The 21,567-nt window shown below is 45.1% G+C and overlaps 1 protein-coding gene across 1 annotated transcript in view; it reads right to left on the bottom strand.

Annotated features, from left to right (window-relative positions):
* ttc27 (tetratricopeptide repeat domain 27) overlaps positions 1-21,567 on the bottom strand; it is a 116,104-nt gene that overhangs the window by 73,442 nt on the left and 21,095 nt on the right. The window contains 2 exon segments of the mRNA XM_042066237.1: positions 6,294-6,436; positions 6,613-6,777. Of these exon segments, the coding sequence (XP_041922171.1) occupies positions 6,294-6,436; positions 6,613-6,777 (308 nt within the window).

Here is a 21,567-nt window from a genome sequence, read left to right as displayed (position 1 = left end):
AGAAAATTATGGAACATTTTGAGACCTTCAAAACAGATGCAAACTCCTTACTGCACCATAACCAATCTCAAGAAGAAAAAAACATAAAGACATTGTTTATTAATACTTAAAAGTTTTCAGGATCAGACAAATTTTCCTCAAGTATAGAAACTGTGCACTAGGCAATGATTTATAGTATTTTGTACCACAAAAATTATTTGTTTGCCTGTAACGCATCTTCATAGTCCTCACAATGTAATTATTAAGTCAATTTAACTCATTTCAGTTGTTTTGCAGCTTTAATGGACTCGTAAAAGCGGCTAAATCAGACTAGTAATGCTTTCAATAACGCCGTAAAAATCTTTCTCAATAAGACAACAATAGTGCATGCTTATTTATTAATTTATTGAGAAAATAAATGTGAAAGCGTTGAAGAGCCCGGGGCACCTTTCCTTGGCTGTAACCATGGAGACTTGCCAGAGGCGAGCCCAGTTAATCAAGGCTTCACAAGGACCACCCTGCCAAAAGCCTCAGCCAGATCCCAGCCAAAGCCCAGCCAGAGTCCGATGGGTTTATGGGACAGTAAGTCAGCCATTTGCCAGACACATTTTTGACTCCCTGATTTTCTGGGGGATAGTTATTATCCTGGTCCCAAAACCACACATCTTTCGCACTCACCCCCTCTCTGTCTCTCTTCCACACTCACTCACTTATTCTCCCTCTCCTCTCCTTTTCACGCTCATTCGGTCTTCTTTTTTTTTTGTCTGTTATGTAATTGGAACGTAGTTGGCCCATTTTTGTTCTCACTCCAAGACGAATATTTTAGCAGAAAAATCAAACACTCCTAACAGAACCAAGCTGGGCGTGGAGCTGCACGAACAAGCAAACAAGCACACACACACACACACACACACACACACACACACACAAAAATGCAGACTCATTCAAACACAAACACACACACACTCCTATAATTTTTCAACTCTCTGAACCGGCTTGAACACAGTGGGGCTCTATGATTCCTGTTCTTCTTTTTCTCTTGGCATTTGGAGATGTTCACTGCAAGCATATACAGCGCTGAACAAACAGCCTGAATTCCTCTGGCCGGGTAAACAGGGAGGGGCACGCTGAGGAGAACACCCAGGAAATCACTCACAGCCAAACCTCACGCGCAGCTAACACTTCTCTCTCCATCACACACACACACACACACACACACACACACACACACACACACAAACACACAAACACACAAAGACTAACATAACTTAAACGGGAAGGAACAAGTCCTCACTCTTGTCCTTTCGTTCTTTCACTGTTAGTCTCACTCTCCTTCTCCTTTTCCAGTTTTCTCACATACTAAAACTCACAGACCCAAGGATGGAAAAAAAAAATCACTTAAACCACTTCTTTCTTTTTTTCCTCCTTTTTCTCACTTTCTCTCTACCTCTCTCACGCAAATACACAGACATCATTTCAACAGAAACCAATATGTGCGTATGGGAGCTCAGAGACATCTTGAATAGGCGTCATGATAAGACACAAGACTGGATGAAGACCCTCCTATTCTAACTTTCTGATTGCTTACAGTGCGTTTGGCAACTAAATAAAATGACACTGCAAGAGACAAAAGCCAGCCAGCGCAGCTCTCTCCCCCCGCTGGGTGAACATTTTGTTCAATGTCAGATTTTTGGCACTGGGGCCATCTTCAAACCCAGGCCTCGCTCGCTCGCCTTGTGATACCCCCTCCGAAACACACTTTACATAAATATTCAGAAGATACTGCCATGCATTAAAGAGATATTGATTCATGGGCAGGAGCCTGGCCTTGATTTATAAGGCTAAGAGAAAGAGCTCGAAGATGTTCCAGCCGCGAGCCTCTCGCCACAAATGACAATATCTAGTCTGTTTGGGCAGAGAGAGAGAGAGAGAAAGAGAAAAAGACAGACGAGTTTCCATTCCATCGCCGTAATACCGAAGACAAATGCATAAAACAAATAAAAACATTCCTGGACTTTTGCTGCAAGCGAAAATTGTATCAAGGTTATCTTCGGCATGCTGACAGGCTGTCGATCCATCAAAGATGTCTGGGATCAGGCGTGTAGGGGCCTTGGAGGGCTCGCTTTATGTTCCTCTAAATCTAGGCTACATCATTGACTACCACTGAGGAGAGACCATTATGTACATTCAAGACCGTTTCCCCTCACAGAGTATCCACAGCATATGCCCTTGTGGGCAAAAGGCTTCTGCCCTGTGCTGGCCTGCATGTGGCCCGGACCAGGCCAGGATCAGGGGCAACCCTCCGGCTCTCTCGTGACGCACATCACACAAAAATTGTAGTCTTCAACTCGGATCACTGTGTGTCTGATACTGGGCCATGAGTCACCAGCTACAGAGTCACATCAAGAGTCACATTCTTGATGCCCGGGACTATGGATTGCCAGAGTAAAACCCACTATGCTCTAACAGTGCACTAGAAGAAAACTATTAGAGGGGCTATAAATGAACACGGACGTTCTTAACAGCCCTAGTTTCCTATTTTAGTTTCTATTCTTCGAAAACCACAAGAAATCTCATCTTACAATAGTTTCTGTCATTGGAATGTAATGTTCAATACATTATTTAGACAATGACAGGTTATACCCCTCATCATTTGTCTATCACAGACACACACACTAACACTCACAGCCATAATTGAACTCCCACCTGCCACCCCACCACCACCTCTCAACCTTAATTAGGGACATTAACAGGCATGGTGGAACACTGGTGAACCATGTAAATGTACGGTGGCCTTGGAGGTCCAGTGCCACGAAAGAGCCCACGGTGTTTATGGAAATGGGCTCTGGATGGAAATGGAAAGAGAGAGAGAGAGAGAGAGAGAGAGAGAGAGAGAGACAGACAGACAGACAGACAGACAGACAGACAGACAGACAGACAGACAGACAGGACAGACAGGACAGACAGACAGAAGTACTGGCAAGGATAGAGAGGGGGATTTAAAAAACCGAGAAAGAATAAAGGAGAAGATTTGAGACTAATTACCGAGGCACTTTCCTGGCCTCTATATTCCTCCTGTGCCCGGGGCATTCAAGGAAACGAGAGAAGAAGGAAAGAAATAAAAATAAAAAAGACTCTTAATCGTACAGAGGTGAGCCGAAGCCCATGGGGACGATAAAAAGAGAGCTATTAAAAAAATCAGATGAAATCTCAGCCTGCCCAATTCCCAGTTAAATATAAAACGCCCCCAGTGAGAGAGAGAGAGAGAGAGAGAGAGAGAGAGAGAGAGAGAGTGAGTGAGAGAGAGAGAGAGAGTGAGAGAGAGAGAAAGAGTGTGAGAGAGAGAGGCAAAATGGAAGAGAATGAGAGATGTGAGAGGGAGAGAGGGAGCCAAAAACACAGAGAGGAAGAACCACTGAGAAGGAGCGGGAGAAAGGCCTACAAAGAAACAGCTGCCTTTCCCCAAAGCCCAAAATGAAAAGTGAAAAATTCCCTCAGCTCTGTCGGAAATTTCACAAGAAGCGCACCGTCATCAATTACCCTCCCAGCCTACTCAGTCACACTCCGATTCGGCTTCCCTCCACTGAGCTGTCAACAGGGGATGCAGGGGGCACGCGCTCGCTGAGATCCTTCGCTAATCATGCATTATTGCTCTTATTACACACGGACACGTCTCCTTAGGGCAGAGCTGGGCAGGGGCTCTTAGGAGCGAGGGAGGGAGCGAGGGAGGGAGGGAGGGAGAGCAGGGGGGGGAAACCTCCTGATGTGAAGAAAGCCTAAGCCCTGAATCACCTGCTGTTCTCACAAAAATACACAACCATACACATCAATTTCTTTTGGGGATGAAAAATCTCTCTCTCTCTATCTATCTATCCACACAAATTCACACACCACGTCCATATACATTCAACACAGCTATCCCCCAAGACACCATAGCTTAGGTAAACACTGCAACAGTGTTTAAAATGTGTTAACACAATCAATAATACATAAAAGAGACACACACATGGAGTGTATGGAGTGTAAGTGTAAGTATCTGTAAGTATCTGTCTCTGTCTGTCTGTGTGTGTGTGTGTTTGTTTGTTTGTATGTGCGTACGTCCGTGCATATGTATGTATATATATATATATATATATATATACATACATATACACATACACACACTCTTTTAATCCCGTGAGGGAAATTTTGTCTCTGCATTTATCCCAATCCGTGAATTAGTGAAACACACTCAGCACACAGTGAACACACACTAAACACACTCAGCACACACTAATCCCGACGCAGTGAGCTGCCTACAACAACAGCGGCGCTAGGGGAGCAGTGAGGGGTTAGGTGCCTTGCTCAAGGGCACTCCAGCCGTGCCTACTGGTCAGGGTTCGAACCGGCAACCCTCCGGTAACAAGTCCGAAGCGCTAACCAGTAGGCCACGGCTGCCCCTAAGTAGGCCACGGCTGCCCCGAAGTACTCGATGTATCCATTTGTGTGTGTGGATATGCATGTGTAAGTGTGTGTAAGTGTGTGTGTGTGTGGTGTGTGTGTGGTGGAGGGGTGTGTGTGTGTGAGAGAGAGTGTGTGATGTGTTACATGTAACTATCAATTTCTCTCTCGCTGTATGTGTCTGTGTGTGTGTGTGTGTGTGTGTGTGTGTGTGTGTGTGTGTGTGTGTGCGTGCGTGCGCGTGTGCGTTTGCTTGTGTGTACTGGGCAGCCCAGCAGATGTGAGACTCCCTGCAGCTATGCTGTTCTAGCCAGCACGTTCTTAATCACTCTAACAGGGGAGAACCCGGGCAGGCGAGAACATGATGGACAGCCGGACTGGGTTCCGCCAGGCCGGTTCTCCCAGACATCCCAGTCCGTGGGGAGACATGGATCATGTCGAGGTGTGTCTGAATCCACGAGTGTGTCTGTGCATGAAAATATTTCAACTTCATGCCACTGTCACTGCAGGCATCACTCGGAGAGATTCTTTTTTTTTCAGTCAGTCCCCTGCATTCCTTAAAAAGGTCATGGCTAAAACACAAATTCACTGTAGCATACAAAAGTTTACTGTTTAGATAATAACTATGAAAATATATTGCATGACCCTGTGTCCAAAGTAAATGTGAAATGAACCACACCACCCCTCACTGTTCTGGAGTATTCCTTCACAGGCAAATGCAGTGTATACATTTATAATATAAATTGATGTATGACCTTCCACTGATAATTATCTAGATATTTTACTATATGACTGAAGTTGTGTGGCAGATAATCTGAATTCATGCACCAATCCTTTTCATCACTCAGCTGTCTTGCACCATGATCCTCCATACAAGTCCCTTATTGGGTGTGGTGAACCCATGGTAGTTTCCATGATCCTCCATACAAGTCCCTTATTGGGCATGGTGAACCCATGGTAGTGTCGCCACATGGCTGGCCAGGGTTCGATTCGCAAACCTGCCAATGTGCCATCTGACTCACAGCAAGGGCATTGAGGGCATGTGTGAAACATCTCACACTTTAACACACACACACACTACAACTTAAACGGAAATTTATTTTAAAAAAACTGAGCTCTTACACCAACACACACAATCACACAAAACCCACATCCCACCTGTCATCCAAGCCCGAGCACTGCCATATGGATACGGCATAGTGACCTGACCACTCTCTGAGTCTGTCCTCAATCACATCAATCACTTTTTAATATCATCCCACCCTCGCCTGGCCACTTCCATGCCAAAAGCTTTAATCTCAATCTTGGCACAGCCATTCAATTTCTGACGCTGTAGCTTTTGCCAAACACAAATTTAGCAATTTCGTTCTCGAATATGGCAAATGGTTTTTAAACCCCGTAAATCTGAAGGAGACCGGGGAGACGGGGCAGATAGAGGACGTTCCAAAGGAATCTCCATCTGTCCTCTCCTCTCGGCCCCGGGGGGCTCCGAAGCACAAGACTCTGGATCCTGTGGAAGCCAGCGCAGCACGGACACTGGATGTTCCGTCCGGACGGGAGACCCGTGAGCCAGCAACAACTCGAGAGTGCGCAATAAACTCGCCCGCGCTCTTCCAGAGTGTGAGGGGGTTGGAGAAGAGGCGGGGGGGGGGGGGGGGGAGGGGGGGTGATGAGCGGAGATGTTGTCTGAGTCTTAGTAACACTGCTGGGTTGCGTTTACATTTAACCCAAGAGGAGAGGTCACCCCCTGGTGGAGGTGTGGAGTACTGCGTAATACTTGCCTACACCCCCCCCCCCCATCCACAGTCTGTGTGTGACCCTGTATGTGTGTGTGTGTGTGTGTGTGTGTGTGTGTGTGTGTGTGTGTTACTGACCTTTGGCAGCAGACTGAGAGGAGTAGGGGAAGGGGTGGCTTCGTTCTCATCCTCTGGAACCGATGCCTTCCCCTTGCGCCTCACGTCCAGGACGAGCTGGGCCAGGAAGTCCTGCTGATACCGCGTCCGCTTACCCAACGCACCTGGACAGAGGGAACTTTCACTTCAAACTCTGATTGATATGCTTTCCCTACGCTCACTCTGCCACAACTCTAAACTGTAAAGTGCTAATGCCTTGTGTTAGCAACTCAGCATCTGTCTGTGTTAAGAGAACTTCCTAGTTTCTCATTGCCATTTGTTGTTATGTTAAGGAACGTACCAGTCATGTTGAGGTCGAGCTCAGCCAGTTCCCGCGCCTTGGCGAAGTGCTCTTTGGCCGGGCTGTACTCGTAGTAGGACAGGCAGGTGTAGCCGCACTCCAGGTGGAACTGGAGAGCCAGGTGCCTGTTGGTCAGACCGGAGAAGAGGGCCTCGCACTGAGACACTGAAACACAAAAGCAGACCAGGGGAGGCACTTAGTGAGGGACGATGTTGAGCGTGCCCAGTGATGTCAGCGAAGCATGCGACTGCGTTCAACCACCTGAATTTACGTTTATTCCCCCTTTTCCCCGTGACAATTCTCAGTGCTGTTTCCTGAGGCGTGAGGCGAATGATTTGCAGACAGGTTTTCTTCGTTTTGCCCCCACATTTTGCCTATCCAGAGCCCGTCGTGTACTGTAGATGCGCTTGCATGCATCCGAGTGGAAAATTATAACATGGCTCAAGTCCCATACATCCTCTTCAGAGGACGCGCTGCTCCACGTCGCCCAGCACTGCACTGCACCTGCCTCTGGCCTGGAGAAACTCCACTCCACTGAGGTGGTGAATAGCCTAGCAGAGAGGTACAGGAGCACGATGAGGAAGAGGAAGAGGTACAGGAGCACGATGAGGAAGAGGAAGAGGAGGAGGAAGAGGAGGAGGAGGAGGAGGAGAAGAAGAAAGGGGGCGTTGAGTGCTTCTGGCTCTGCCCTTCGTCGGTTGTCTCTCTGCGTGCGATTATCGTCTCAGTTTGGATGAAGGCCATGAGGCGAAGATTAACCACCCCATCTCACAACAGAGGAAGTGTGCATAATTCATATCACACACACACACACACACACACACACCTTCCACTCCAAAAATCCATGAGCTAGCTGGCGGAGTAGCTGAGTAGGGTTGACACGAGGCTGGTGTGCTTCCCTCAGCCGCCTGCAGCGATTTCACACCCAAACAGAGAGCGAGAGAGAGAGAGCGAGAGCGAGAGAGACAGACAGAAAGAGAAAGAGAGAGAGAGAGAAACAGAGAGAGAGATGAGCTGCTCAGGTCCTCACACACTAGGTGCTCTCGCACATAGGCACCGCGGGGGCTGAAACCCCCTGTCAGCCAAGCCGTGAAATCCATCTTCTCATCGTGGGCAACACAATGCACTGGTGGGATTTACTCACGTTACCTTTTCATTCTGATCAACCGTAAAACAGACATGTATGTAGTATACAGATGATTCTTCACTAACAACCGCTGCAATTTTACCAATGGGGATAAAATATAATTTTTTTAGGAATGTAATTCTAAAAAAGTGAAAAGCCAAACTGTGCCTAACTGAATGTGCAATGGCACATTTGTTCCAAATTTAAAATTGTGATGACCGCACCATGTGGAGACACTGGTCACCTATGACATGTTTGCCAGGCTCGTGCTGTCTGTTGTCTGCCTAAAAGCCATTTGCCCAGCCTCTTCGCCAGTGTCCAATTAGCAGCAGTGGTAGACAGCAGTGGTAGGGGGAGATGGAGAACGACTGCACTGTGTGAGGCATCACGGGGGAAACCTCACCTGGGGAGCTCATGAGAGACCATTGTGGTCCGTCAAGATTGCAAACAACAAAAAAAAACAACTGATAAAATCATTCAGTTTGGATTACTACATTTTATTTGCATTGATATTGGTTTCTAAACACCATGGTAGACTTCGATGTGCATCAATGGAGAGGCATGTTGTTGAGATCCCCCGGGCGTAAAGAATTTGTACATTTTATTATTACATGGTACAAATCAGTGTGTGCTGTGTAAATCAATAAAAGCATAATTCTCACAGCATATATTTCAGTGAGATATAATGCAATCACATCGTTGCCATAAACCTACAGCCTACTGGAATATTACACTGTAATCGGATCACACACACACACACACACACACACACACACACACACACACACACACACACACACACACACACACACACCACATTAATTACAGCTGTTTGAGTTAACTTGTTTTCAGATGCAGGCGGGGGCAAAAGCTTCACAGAGCCTGCTAGTCCCACTGCTGCATCGTTCCTGAACCCCCTTCACCATCCACAGCACACAGAACGAGACAAAACCCAGACGAGCCAATAACAGGTCCGACCCTGGCCGCTCACTGTCTGGAGGCACTGGAGGATTGGCTTGTTAAGCCAAATGTCCAACAAAACTCCTTTTGCCCTTGACATGCTCGTAGCCGGCCCTCCGACTCCAATCTTCCCATTAACCCACGAGCTTCGCATCATGATGAACAACACAGTTCACAAAACCCACTCACCCATGGGCGCCACATGGGTCTGCCGGGGCTGATGGGTAATTTCCAGGGAGCCACGCATGGTTTCAGCCTCATTGTGAATTTGCATTTTACTAAATGGCAACGTATTGACTTCGGGGGCCCCAGAAAACTAATTACTAATTTAGAACCGGTGCTCTAATCGATCGGGAGAAATTATAACGGGAGGGGGGTCATGATGCTGAAAGGCTTTTTGATTTTCACACGTAGCTGGTTTCAAAATTACAATGATTACATTAATGGTATAACATTAACACTCGCAGATGCCTCCGCCGATGTGGAAAAAAAGGGGGAAGAATTGGAATCCATGAATGAAGTCGTATTATCGCCAACCTTAAGAGAACGACAATATTCTTCAAAAATAAGTTGAAATGTATACGCAGCCCAATGCACATCAAACGCTCGCTCAGCTCTCGGACTACAGTGCTCTGGAGCCATCGATTAGTTTAGGTGTAGCGATTTCTTGCACATGTCGCAGCCCAATAAACTGGAGAGAGCAAGCATGAAGGGCACTGCAGTCAATAGGACAGACCCAAACACACACACACACACACGCAGGAACAAGAGCTCTCCTGCAGAGTCTGAGACTGTGCTTTCACTGACAGTGCTCTCCATGCATCTCCTCCTTAACCAAACAGGATGCGGCCTGGCCACGTTTATACTGCGTTTATTTAAAAGCATGGTAACTGAACCTTAAGTTTACTTTTCGGTGTATTTTTGGTAAAACTAGCGAGCCATCCGTTTATTCAGACACAGTAGCATGGTAGGCACAAGCTCGGGGGCTTCAGTCTGCATTCCTCAAGACCTGTGTAGCTCTCCGTGGCAGAGCGTATGAACTTGACACATCATTTACTTCCCTTCACAAGTAAATGTACGTCATTTACCGTATCACTCACGTAAAGAACGTCAGTGTGAATGAGTAACTGACTGCCTAAAGTGAGGTGCAATCGTAAACACTCTCCATCATCCCAGCAAGAACCCCGCAAGTCTCTGCAGGGTGGAAATCCTGGTTCCTGAACAGCTGCTATCATCTTCACGTCGACTTCACCCCAACTTCACCCTGCACAGCCACAAACTTCATCCACAGGTCGCATTAAAGATGGTTGTGTAATAGCCCACCACAGAACATGATAAGCTAATAGTTCAATTTGCTTTTTAATATTTATGAAGGCAAAATGTGGTTATTCCACCTGAATAGGCCTGAATTTCATTATTATATAACTGCGTTTTTATGTGTGTGTATGTGTATGGGGAGCCTCGAGCCCCATGGTAAACAAATAACGTTTGCCCAGTGCTGATGGGATATTTCAGCAACGCGCTCACGGCAGCCTCTTCCCCTCCCCTGTGCCCCACTCCCCGTGCGTCACCATGCCAGCAGTGACAGATGGCAGCGCCAGTCGTGCCGAACGCTGGCAAAAAGCAGAGGATTTTCACTGATAACAGTGGCGCGGTGAATATGTCTGAATAATAGCAGCTATTTAACACACATACCCACACACACCAAGGCGGTCTCGCCTTTTTCATTATTTTATATATATATATATATTAAACAAGGGTGTTGAAAAACAGTGGTGCCCTTTCATCACAGCAAAAGCCAGGTGCACACACTGACACAGGGCCCATTTAACTCAAAGTCAATGATTCACACAATAATGCACTCGGCAAGGGGACCAAAACGAATACACTCCCACAACACCTCAGAAGGTGAAGCGCTACACACTACGCCACGCTACAGAGGTCTGGGAGGGGGAAAAACTGGATAATTTCATGGGTGGCACTTTTCGAATTGACCTCGCTGAGGTGCCTTGCAACGCCTCCTCCTACACTAGAAGAATGCCCGAGCCTTGGATTTCACTCTTTTAGCATCGACTATTCTCATTACTTCTTGGTTCACCAGTTGTCAAGCTGTGAGACTTGTGAGGCTTGGCGTGGGTATGCTTGTGTGTGTGTAATTGTGTATGTGTGTGTGTATGTGTGCGTACGTGTACGCACTGACTGACTAACATCGGTCTCCGTGAGACAAGCATTAATAATGCTTTCATGGGCAATATAAATTAAGCTTTCTTCAGAGTGAATCACAGATGACAAGCAGGAAAAGGGGCAAGACAGCATAAAAGTAACAGTCATTTCAGGGGTGACCTGCAAGTCCACCTCCTCAACTCTACACAACAGGCAGATGGAGCAGCCATAAAGCTAGTATTACCAACCAGGTCAAATAAACTGGAAATACTAGACATACTTTTGCAGTTATGGATACATCTCTTAGTGCTCAAGCAAAATCACTCAATAGCAGTGTTCGAAATAATATCTCAAAACCGTGTAAATGTACAGCAAACACTGTTTCTTTTTCTAATAGGTCTACAGACTTCTCTACCTCTCTAACCCTCATAATTGTTTGCTCCGCTATCTAAACAGCGATAGCTACCTAGCGTAAAGTACCATTGCTGGTAATCTAATCAGATATGATTCGCTGAAGCATGAAATAAACTAAACTCTTATTTTGTTAGCGGGTCTTGAGTAGTTTTATTCCCTAGGAGCGATGATGCTAATGAAAAATGTGCAACTGAACTGCAAATCACTATGGGTAAACAAGTCCATTAAATGAACAAATAGCGCAAATGGATTCTGTTTTCACTTGACCCAGAGACAGTGCTTAAAAACTTGTACGCACATGCAAAGATGAACATTTTAGTGCTGGAGCAGGAGCACGTCATCCTGGTGATGAAACTTTTGTTGTGTGTATTGTGTGTGGACCTTAAACATAGTCATGTCAGAGGATTATATGTAGAACTTAACTTGGGGGCTGGATCTTGGATAGGTGTTTGTGAGCAAATCCTGAGAAAATTACATTCTCTCCTTTCAGAGGTACAGCAGCTGGCCAGAGACTGTAGACGGATTGGGTGCAGACTTGGCAGAAGGAAGGTAAAAACCACCAAAGGCAGAATGCCCACTCCACTCCTAAGGGCATTCGATCACCCAAGCCACCGCCGCTCACCTCCTGCCTCACTAAACATACCATCACCTAATTAACAAACAATGAGACGCACGAGGTAGAGAGAGAGAAAGAGAGAAAGAGAGCGAGAGAGAGAGCAAGAGAATCCATTTCAGAAACCCCTTTGAGAGACATCACTCATTCCCCTCTTGGCTCTGTACCTCAGGCAATCTGGAGCCCCCAACTAGCACAGAGGGAATGTTGTGTGTGTGTGTGTGTGTGTGTGTACGTCCTTCCCTCCCTGCTGACAGACCGAATGGGGTTCACTGTAGTGGTTCACCTGCTCTGTCAGCTGCTTCCTACCACCTCACACCTCATTCTAATTCCTCTCTCTCGTCCTTCTCTCTCATAGTATACCTCCATCTCCTTCCTCTCTCTCTCCCCCTCTCTCATAGTATCCTTCTATCTCCTTCCTCTCTCTCTCCCTCCCTCTCTCTCATAGTATCCTTCTATCTCCTTCCTCTCTCTCTCCCTCTCTCTCATAGTATCCTTCTATCTCCTTCCTCTCTCTCTCTCCCTCCCTCTCTCCCATAGTATCCTTCCATCTCCTTCCTCTCTCTCTCCCTCTCTCTCATAGTTACATTACATTACATTACATTACATTTGGCTGACGCTTTTTTAACCAAAGCGACTAACAACATGGTAAACAGTAAGTTTTAGAACAATTCTCACAATTTTAGGACAGTTTAAAAAAAAACACATTAGAGTACAGTAAGAATAAGTGCGTCGGTGAGTGCTGTATTTTAACAGTTACTTGTCAGTTTAACGGCTGGTGAGTGCTAGGATCAGTAAGACTTGTTGTAAGTGTTGCTATGAGAGTAGATGTTCTCTAAAGAGCTGGGTCTTCAGGAGTTTTTTGAAAGTGGAAAAGGATGTCCCTGCCCTTGTAGGAACTGGCAGTGTGTTCCACCAACGAGGAACAACAGATGAGAAAAGTTTGGATTGGCTTGAGCGTACCGGTGGTAGAGCTAGACGTCGTTTGTCAGAGGAGCGCAGCGGTCTGGAGGTAGTGTAAGTCTGTATGAGGGCATTCAAGTAGGTGGGACCAGAACCGGAGACTACTTTGTAGGCAAGCGTTAGAGACTTGAATTTGATACGGGCCGCCATAGGTAGCCAGTGTAGCTGGATGAGCAGCGGGGTAACATGTGCCCTTTTGGGTTGGTTGTAGACCAGGCGCGCCGCCGCATTCTGGATCATCTGAAGTGGTTTCACTGCGCAGGCTGGGAGACCTGTCAGGAGGGCATTGCAGTAGTCGAGTCGTGAGATGACTATTGCCTGAACCAGAAGTTGGGTAGCATCTTGAGTCAAGTAAGTCCTGATTTTCCGTATGTTGTAGAGTGCGAAACGGCATGACCGGGCGACTGAGGCAACATGATCTGAGAAGTTTAGTTGGTTGTCGAGAACAACTCCTAGATTTCTTGCAGTCCTGGTCGGTGAAACAGACAGGGAGTCAAATTTGATGTTGATGTCGTGGTGTATGGTAGGTTTAGCTGGGATGACCAGCAGTTGTATCCTTCTATAGTATCCTTCTATCTCCTTCCTCTCTTTCATAGTATCTCTCCATCTCCTTCCTCTCGATTCAATTCAATTCATTGTGCTTTATTGGCATGACTGTTCAAGTTACAATATTGCCGAAGCAAAAAAAAAAAAATGCCTCCATCTCCTCCCTCTCCCAGTATCCCTCCATCTCCTTCCTTCCCCTCTCTCAGTATCCCTCCATCTCCCCTCTCTCTCTCTCAGTATCCCTCCATCTCCTCTCTCTCTCTCTCTCTCTCTCTCATAGTATCCCTCCATCTCCTTCCTGAGCCCTTCCGATCACCTCCTGTCACCCTCTGCCACATCTTCCTCACTACCCTAGTGCTTTTCTACCTTCCTAGAGGCCAGGGAGGCATTTTCCAACAATCCGTTGATTCTACCTGTCACTAACTGTGTGTGTGAATTGGTGAATGGGAAGGATTTAAGTCCCCAGAAGAGAGTAAAAAACACTCTCTTTACATAAAAGCAGTCCTTTCCCCATTAAACCTCTGCAGGACTCTAAATATTCAAAGTGGGGATTCATTGCACTGAAGTGAGGGAAGAGGATTGCCTCATTGTTCGGCACTCAGGCAGGGAGAGGTCTGTGAAGGACGTACTGTGTGTGTGTGTGTGTGTGTGTGTGTGGGGGGGGGGGGGGTGTACTGAGATAGCTGGAAACTCCCCCTCATCTGCAGAGGAGCCAGTCCAACATGATGAAGCTCCAACAGAACAGCCCACTGGATGAGGACTCCACATAAACTCCTCTAAACACGACAGGGAATCACACAATGATCACAAGCCTAATCAAATGCACATGGTATGGACGCGCATGTGTGTGTGTGTGTGTGTGTACAAGCTTTTGAGATGATTGTCTTTTGCCTGGTGCTATCCACGTGGGGGTTCTCGTTCTCCGATGCGGCCAAGCGGGCAGAGAGAGGGAGAGAGAGAGAGAGGGAGGGAGAGAGGGGAATGACAGAGGGAAAACTCTGACTCATGTGTGGTGTTTTCTCCAGGAATAATGAGCAGGATCTGCGGCGGCCCTCCCAGGGTGCGCCGATGAGGTGAAGCCGATCTCTGCTCCCCCACTTTTTACATTTAGAGCATCTCCCTGGAGCTCGGTGTGGAATACTCCTCGTCCACATGACAAACGAGACACTCAGGAGCCTTCCCTCTGCTTTCGCTCGTTCCATCTCTCTCTCGATCACCCGGTCCCGGTCTCTCTCCCTCCTTTTTTCCCTCTTCTTCAGCTCCTCTTCGGTGTCTCCGTCTATTTTTCACCTTCCCCCTTCTTTCACTCTCTCCATCTCTCCGTGTTTTCAGGCTCCCGGAGCCTCCCCTCCAGAGCTCAGACGGGTAAGACAGCCCCGAGGCTGCCACAGGAGAGACCCGAGAGAAGAGACGAGGAGAAACCTCCCCAAGATTATTTTCCAACACCATCCGTGGTGGAGGAAGGTGCCTATGAGGGAGCTTCAAAACCCCGAGCTTTAGTGAAGCAGGCAGAGTGGAGGTGGAGGGTGCAACCAGCCTACCAGCCTACCAACCTCCCTAAGCCAGCCACGAGAGCTTCGCCTCTTTGGGGAGACAAATACCGAGGTGCTGAAAATCCCTCTTGGCGTGTGTATCTATTGTTTTGGCGACTGGGTGGAGAAAGAAGCAAACAAAACAAAGAGGGGGGAAAAGTGCTGAGCTGCTCTTTCCTGGATGGGTGGGTGCAGCACAAAGACAAACCCGTGTCAGACAAATAAAAAAACACCATCTTCCGACCAATCCAGTGGCAAACTCGTGTCACACCTTTCGAGAGTTCACCGATGGCAATCAATGGAGATTAACCTGCACAGAAAAGGCCGATGGAGACAAAAGACTGTGGCTGACTACTTCTCTCCTGGTTGGCATTTTCCTCCTGGTTGCTTCCTATTGTCTGTGCGCCTGCCAGCATCTGATGACTCATTCGCCATGTTTGTTCCGTCGTAAACGCATGTGTCCTTTAGCCAAGATTAATACCCTGCCTTGCTTTTACAATGCAGGAGGCAATTACCCAACACAATGCCTGCGTGTGCACGCACACATACACTCTCACATTCACACACACATACACAGTCGGCCTGGGACTATCCCTACAATCATTCTGGGCAATTTCAGTCGACAAAAGGAAAAAGAGGCCACACCATTTCAGCTTGGCTGGACACATCGAATGTGTGTGTGTGTGTGCCTGGGGGCTTTCTGTTGGGGGCAGCGTGTGTGTACGTGTGTGTGTGTGTGTTTTGCAAAAAAGTTGTGACACCAGAGGAAAATGGACCAGGATCTTGTTTGTGTGACAGCAGAGCGGAACGAAACACACACGGACGCACACACCTCAAAAAGGCTTCTTTCCAAGGTGTTAATGCGTTTTCAGCGGTGGGTCACTGGAAAGGTTAGCAATCACGTGGGTGTCAGTCTGGAGAAATGTGGATGTCGTGTTTAAAGGAGGAAAGAACAAGACACAGATCAAGAGATTACAGGAGTCAGAACTGAAATTACTAAGGCAACAGCCGCCCCCCCCCCCCCCCCCCCCCCCCCCCACACACACACACACACATATACACACCTAATGGGAGGGTAAGAAACAGATAGATAGATAGATAGATAGATAGATAGATACTTTATTGATCCCCAGGGGAAATTCAAGAATGGACAGAAAGAAAGAGAGACTGAGAGGTAAAGAGAGAAAGCAGAGATGAGTAACAGCAGAGTTGCTGATCTAGGAGAAAAGGATGCAAACACTAAAGCAGGAAGTAGTCATCCTTCTCTCTATACAGTGATGGCACCCATGCTAAAGTTGACTGAAAGAGGAATATAAAATCATCTTTTGGAAATTGATCTTAATGCCTTAAGTGAAACATTAGGAAATATCTAACCTTTAAGGACACCAATTTTCTTAGTGAATGAATAATGTATCATAAATAAAATAAATGTTCTTCCTTAAAATACAGGGGTCATAAGTATTGCCACCCCTATGTTAAATTCCCATAGAGACAGGCAGATTTTTATTTTTAAAGGCCAGTTATTTCATGGATCCAGAATACTGTGCATCCTGAAGTACCTTGGCCTTTGGAATTAAAATAGCCCCACATCATCACATACCCTTCACCATACCTAGAGATTGGCATGGTGTTATTTCAGTTAGCCTATTAGCTGGTTTGTTGCTCATTGAGCTCAATGCAAATCAAACCAGCTAATAGGCTAACTGAAATAACACCATGCCAATCTCTAGGTATGGTGAAGGGTATGTGATGATGTGGGGCTATTTTAATTCCAAAGGCCAAGGTAACTTTATCAGGAGTATTCTGGATCCATGAAATAACTGGCCTTTAAAAATAAAAATCTGCCTGTCTCTATGGGAATTTAACAGGGGTGGCAATACTTATGACCTGTATTTTAAGGAAGAACATTTATTTATTTATGATACATTATTCATTCACTAAGAAAATTGGTGTCCTTAAAGGTTAGATATTTCCTCATTTTTCACTTAAGGCATTAAGATCAGTTTCCAAAAGATTATTTTATATTCCTCTTTTCAGTCAACTTTAGCATGGGTGCCAACACTTTTGGCCATCACTGTATATATATCCCTCTCTGCATCTCTCCCTCTCTCTTGTCTCTCAACTGAATTCAATTGAGCTTTATTTGGATGACAAAAAATACAATATGTATTGCCAAACCATGCCCTGCCAATTTGTATTGCCCTGTCCTGCCCTAAACACTGTCGTGCTATGGCAAAGTGGTCTCAACAATTAAGAAAATTCCGATTGCGAGTAAATCCCCGTTGTTGAAACATATAGTGTCCTTCAGGCGTTTCGTGTACATGATACATAGAACTGACTGAGAGTGAAAGTGATCTTTCTGACTGTAGTGTAACCTGCAGCTTGCGACTAAGCGGCTATCGCACTCGCAATTATAGAGTGGAGGATATAAAGAAATTCCTTAAGGATACAAAACATTCTAGGAATTTTTCCTGATATTGAACAGTTTATGAGCAAATCACGAGCATTTATGTGTGATGGTAGCATCACCGATCAAGAGGGATTTTGTCTAAAAAAGATTATCACAAAACTCAATGTTCTACTGAATGCCAAAGATGACAAATGTTAAACACCCTTTCCACTTGTGTCCTAGGATGGCTGATTGCATAGGTCCATATTTATTTTATTTTTTTTTCTTTATAATGATGGGTGAATTTCGTGTTGCTTCTTTAAATGTAAATGGTGCAAGAGAAAAAATTAAGAGGCTCTCTGTTTTTGAAACAATCAGACAGAATAAGTTTGATGTTCTCTTTATGCAAGAAACGCACAGTGATGCGTCTAATGCAGCTGCTTGGGCTCAGGAGTTTGATGGTCTGTCCATACTTAGTCATGGTACATCTAATAGTGGTGGGGTTGCAGTTCTGTTTTCTAAGTCCTTTATTCCCATCACTTTTGATGTTGATGAAGTTATAGAGGGAAGACTTTTAAAGGTCAGAGCCCAGTTTGAAAATCTTTTTTTTTTGTTTATTTGCATTTATGCTCCTACACTGACAACAGACAGAATGCTGTTTTTAAATACTATTGGAGATGTTATAAATAATTGCTGCTCAGAGGATATTCTTATCCTTGGAGAAGATTTCAATTGTACTGCACAAAATATTGATAGAAATCATGTTGAGCCGCACATGCCCTCTCGTAGACGGCTTGAAGAGTTTATGAGGTCCAATGAGCTTAGTGATATTTGGAGGAACTTTCATGGTGGACAGAAGCAATATACTTGGGTACACCATATAATAATTGTTTGTCTCTGGCAAGACTTGACAGGTTTTATGGTTTCAAACATCAGCTTAGTCTATTCAGGAAATGTTCAATAATTCCATTTGGCTTTTCTGACCATAGTTTGGTTTTCTGTTCTTTATTTCTAGAATTTGTAAAACCAACGGGTGATCAGGCACCCACTGAAATTCTTAACTCAAAAAAGAAAACATTGGCTGACTTTTTAGGGTTGAGGGCACAGGGAGCTCTGGTCAGGTCCCGCTTCCAGAGTGTGGAGCTGATGGATGTACTATCAAAATTCTTTTTTAACTTGGAGGTAAAGAATGGCCAGAGGAAGTTCATTCATGCTTTGAGGTCTGAAGATGGGAGAATCCTTTCTAATTATCCGGAAATAGCCAATAGAGCAGTCAATTTTTATAAGGAGCTTTATAAGAGCGAACATCCACAAGATCAGGCGATTGACCAGACTTTTCTTTGTGACCTACCTAAGGTATCTGAAGAGGCAAACACAGCCCTTGGAAGGGTGTTGACCCTAGAGGAGCTGGAGAGAGCCAGTGGCAAAGCACCTGGGGTGGATGGCCTGCTAGTAGACTATTATAAGTCCTTTTGGCCAGAGTTGGGCACACATCACCAGAGGGGTGCTGCCACTGAGCTGCCGTAGAGCAGTGCTCACTTTATTGCCAAAAAAGGGAGACCTGACAGATATAAGGTCCTGGAGTCCTCTGCTCTGAATACAAACTGCTGTCTAAAGTTCTAGCAAATAGACTTGGGGAGGTTTTGGAGCAGGTAATTCACCCTGACCAGACCTACTGTGTGGCAGGCAGATTGATTCATAACAATGTTTCCTTCATTAGAGATGTTTTTTTATATTGGCAAATATTTCAATCTGGATTTTGGTGTGGTTTCAATTGACCAAGAAAAAGCATTTGATAGGGTTGAGCATAATTATTTGTGGAATACTTTGTCAGCTTTTGGTTTCAGCCCCAATTTTATTCGAATGATTAAAGCATTGTATTGTGACATTGAAAGTATTCTCAAGTTTAATGGTGACTTGTGCGCTCCTTTTAAGGTATACAGTACAGAGGTGTCCGTCAAGGATGTCCCTTGTCGGGCATGCTGTATAGTCTGGCTATCGAACCTTTCCTTGTAAGGTTGAGGAAGGAGATTGTTGGAGTGAAAATTCCTAACTGTGATGATGTTTTTAAATTGTCAGCTTATGCTGACGATGTGGCTGTCCTTGTTAATGGCCAGAGATGTTGACACGCTTTTAAAAATATGCAATGAATTTAAGGTCGTTTCTTCAGCAGAGGTAAATTGGTCGAAAAGCATAGCCTTGCTGGTTGGGAGTTGGGTGATTGGCGAACCTGGTCTGCCTGATGGCTTAGTTTAGAATAGGGGTGGGTTTAAATACCTGGGTGTTTTCTTAGGTGATGATGTTTTTATTCAAAATAAATTTGAGGGGGTAATTGAAAAAGTTAAAGGTCGTCTGGAGAAATGGAAATTTCTTTTCAGTATTACTTCATACAGGGGGCGTCTTCAAACCTGCTACCGAAGATTCAGTCAGTCCTGGTTGATTTTTTCTGGGACAATCTACACTGGGTACCTCAGAGTGTTTTAAATCTGCCTAAGGAGGATGGTGGACATGGACTTATTCATCTACAGAGTCGAACTGCTGCCTTCCGTCTGCAGTTTGTACAGCGTCTTCTCACAGGATCAGTGGACTCAAGCTGGAAAGCTGCAGCCTGTTGTATTTTACAACATTTTGGGCTTAGATAGGCCTTTGTTCTGGTTTAATCCAAATAGAATGAATCTTAATTTGCTTCCTGCATTTTATAAGAATCTGTTTAAAGTCTGTGGCCGGTTGCACAAAGCACCTTAAGTTTTTTCCCTTAAGTATGACCCTTAAGGCTTAAGTTCTCCTTAGGTAAGGGATTTACATAAGGGTGTTGCACAGAATACCTTAAAATGTTTCCTTAGTTAAGGAGAAACGTTAAGCGATTTACTGCATTGAAAGGGATTTTCCGGCACGAAAATTCTATAGTTTCCACGGAGATTGTTCAACAGCTGTACTAGCTGCCTTTGCCACGATGCCGTTAACCCACCGAACACAGTAAAGCTTAATTATTTATCATTCATCTTACCTTAATAATATTCGCGGAAATTATCCAGGTAGCAAGTAAAGCATGTTATATACATGAACTGAACAATACTAGTTGGCAAGTTAGAGATGATCCTGACTGTCATCAGTGCACCAATGTTTTGCCTAGCGAACCGAAGCGAAGCTCATAGGCTAACAAGACATCCACATGAATTGTTAACGTTAGCCTACGTAAACTACACAATAACAATACAGCATGTTTCTTATAGAAGCTAGGCCTATTTGACAGAGTAAGCATATTAACAGAGGTTTTATTTTGAATTGTCAAAAGTAGTCAATTCATGGGTTTCACCAGGTCCCTTTCCACAGGTGTAATAAATCAAGCACCTTGATTATCAATGCAGACTGCATGGTGCTTGATTAATACACCTGTGGAAAGTAGGGTTGGGTATCGTTTGGGTTTTATCCGATACCGGTGCTAAATCGATACTTTTAAAACGGTGCCGGTGCCGAAACGGTGCCTGAACCGGTACTTTGTTTTTAAAATGTTTTAAATTAAAATGGTCTAAAGCATGAATTGTTTTTTTTTTTTATTGATAAGACAAATTTGAACAATTGAACTGTTATATTCAATTTACTATCAATATCTCATTGCTCCTACGAATAATACATTTAAATGTTAAAACAGCTTGCCATGCATGCACACACAATGGTAAGCTCTGCTTTCAAGTTTACCCAGTGTAGGCGGTTTGCCATAAGGTATGGTAAAACCGCTTGCCATAGAAATGCCAAGTCATGGACAACGGCATTTGCAAGCAAGCTAATATAACACGGACTCTACTTTCCAGTTAATTCAGTGTGTTTCCAAATGCTTCAAGAAATTGCATGTTTTAACCCATAACACGCAATAGTTTTGAACATGTTAGAGGCTATGTCGGTGTTGAAGTGTTTAGATTCCCAGCGCTAGCCTAGTAGGCAGCATTTTAACAGCAACTATGGCTATGCGCTAACACCAGTCAGCTGAGTTTAATTAGTGATAACGTACAGAGATGGTTTCGTAGCCTCTTTGACAGCTCAGTGACATCAGGTATGTAACCTACATATTTATGTTTTTGCCAGCGAACTTTTAACATGATCTTCATATTCATTGTGATGCTATATGGGCCTCATGCACATGGAAGATTAATATCATGCCATTATGTTGTTTTGAACACACCGTGAAATAAAGCTTTCACCTTACAACTTTGCTGATAACATTTCAAATAAATACCAGTTAGCGCATTAG

Source organism: Alosa sapidissima, chromosome 16 (genome assembly GCF_018492685.1).
Source record: "Alosa sapidissima isolate fAloSap1 chromosome 16, fAloSap1.pri, whole genome shotgun sequence".
Classification (NCBI taxonomy): Eukaryota; Metazoa; Chordata; class Actinopteri; order Clupeiformes; family Clupeidae; genus Alosa; species Alosa sapidissima.
Note: the sequence above shows the minus strand (reverse complement) of the source record. Positions and strands in the feature narration are given on the sequence as shown.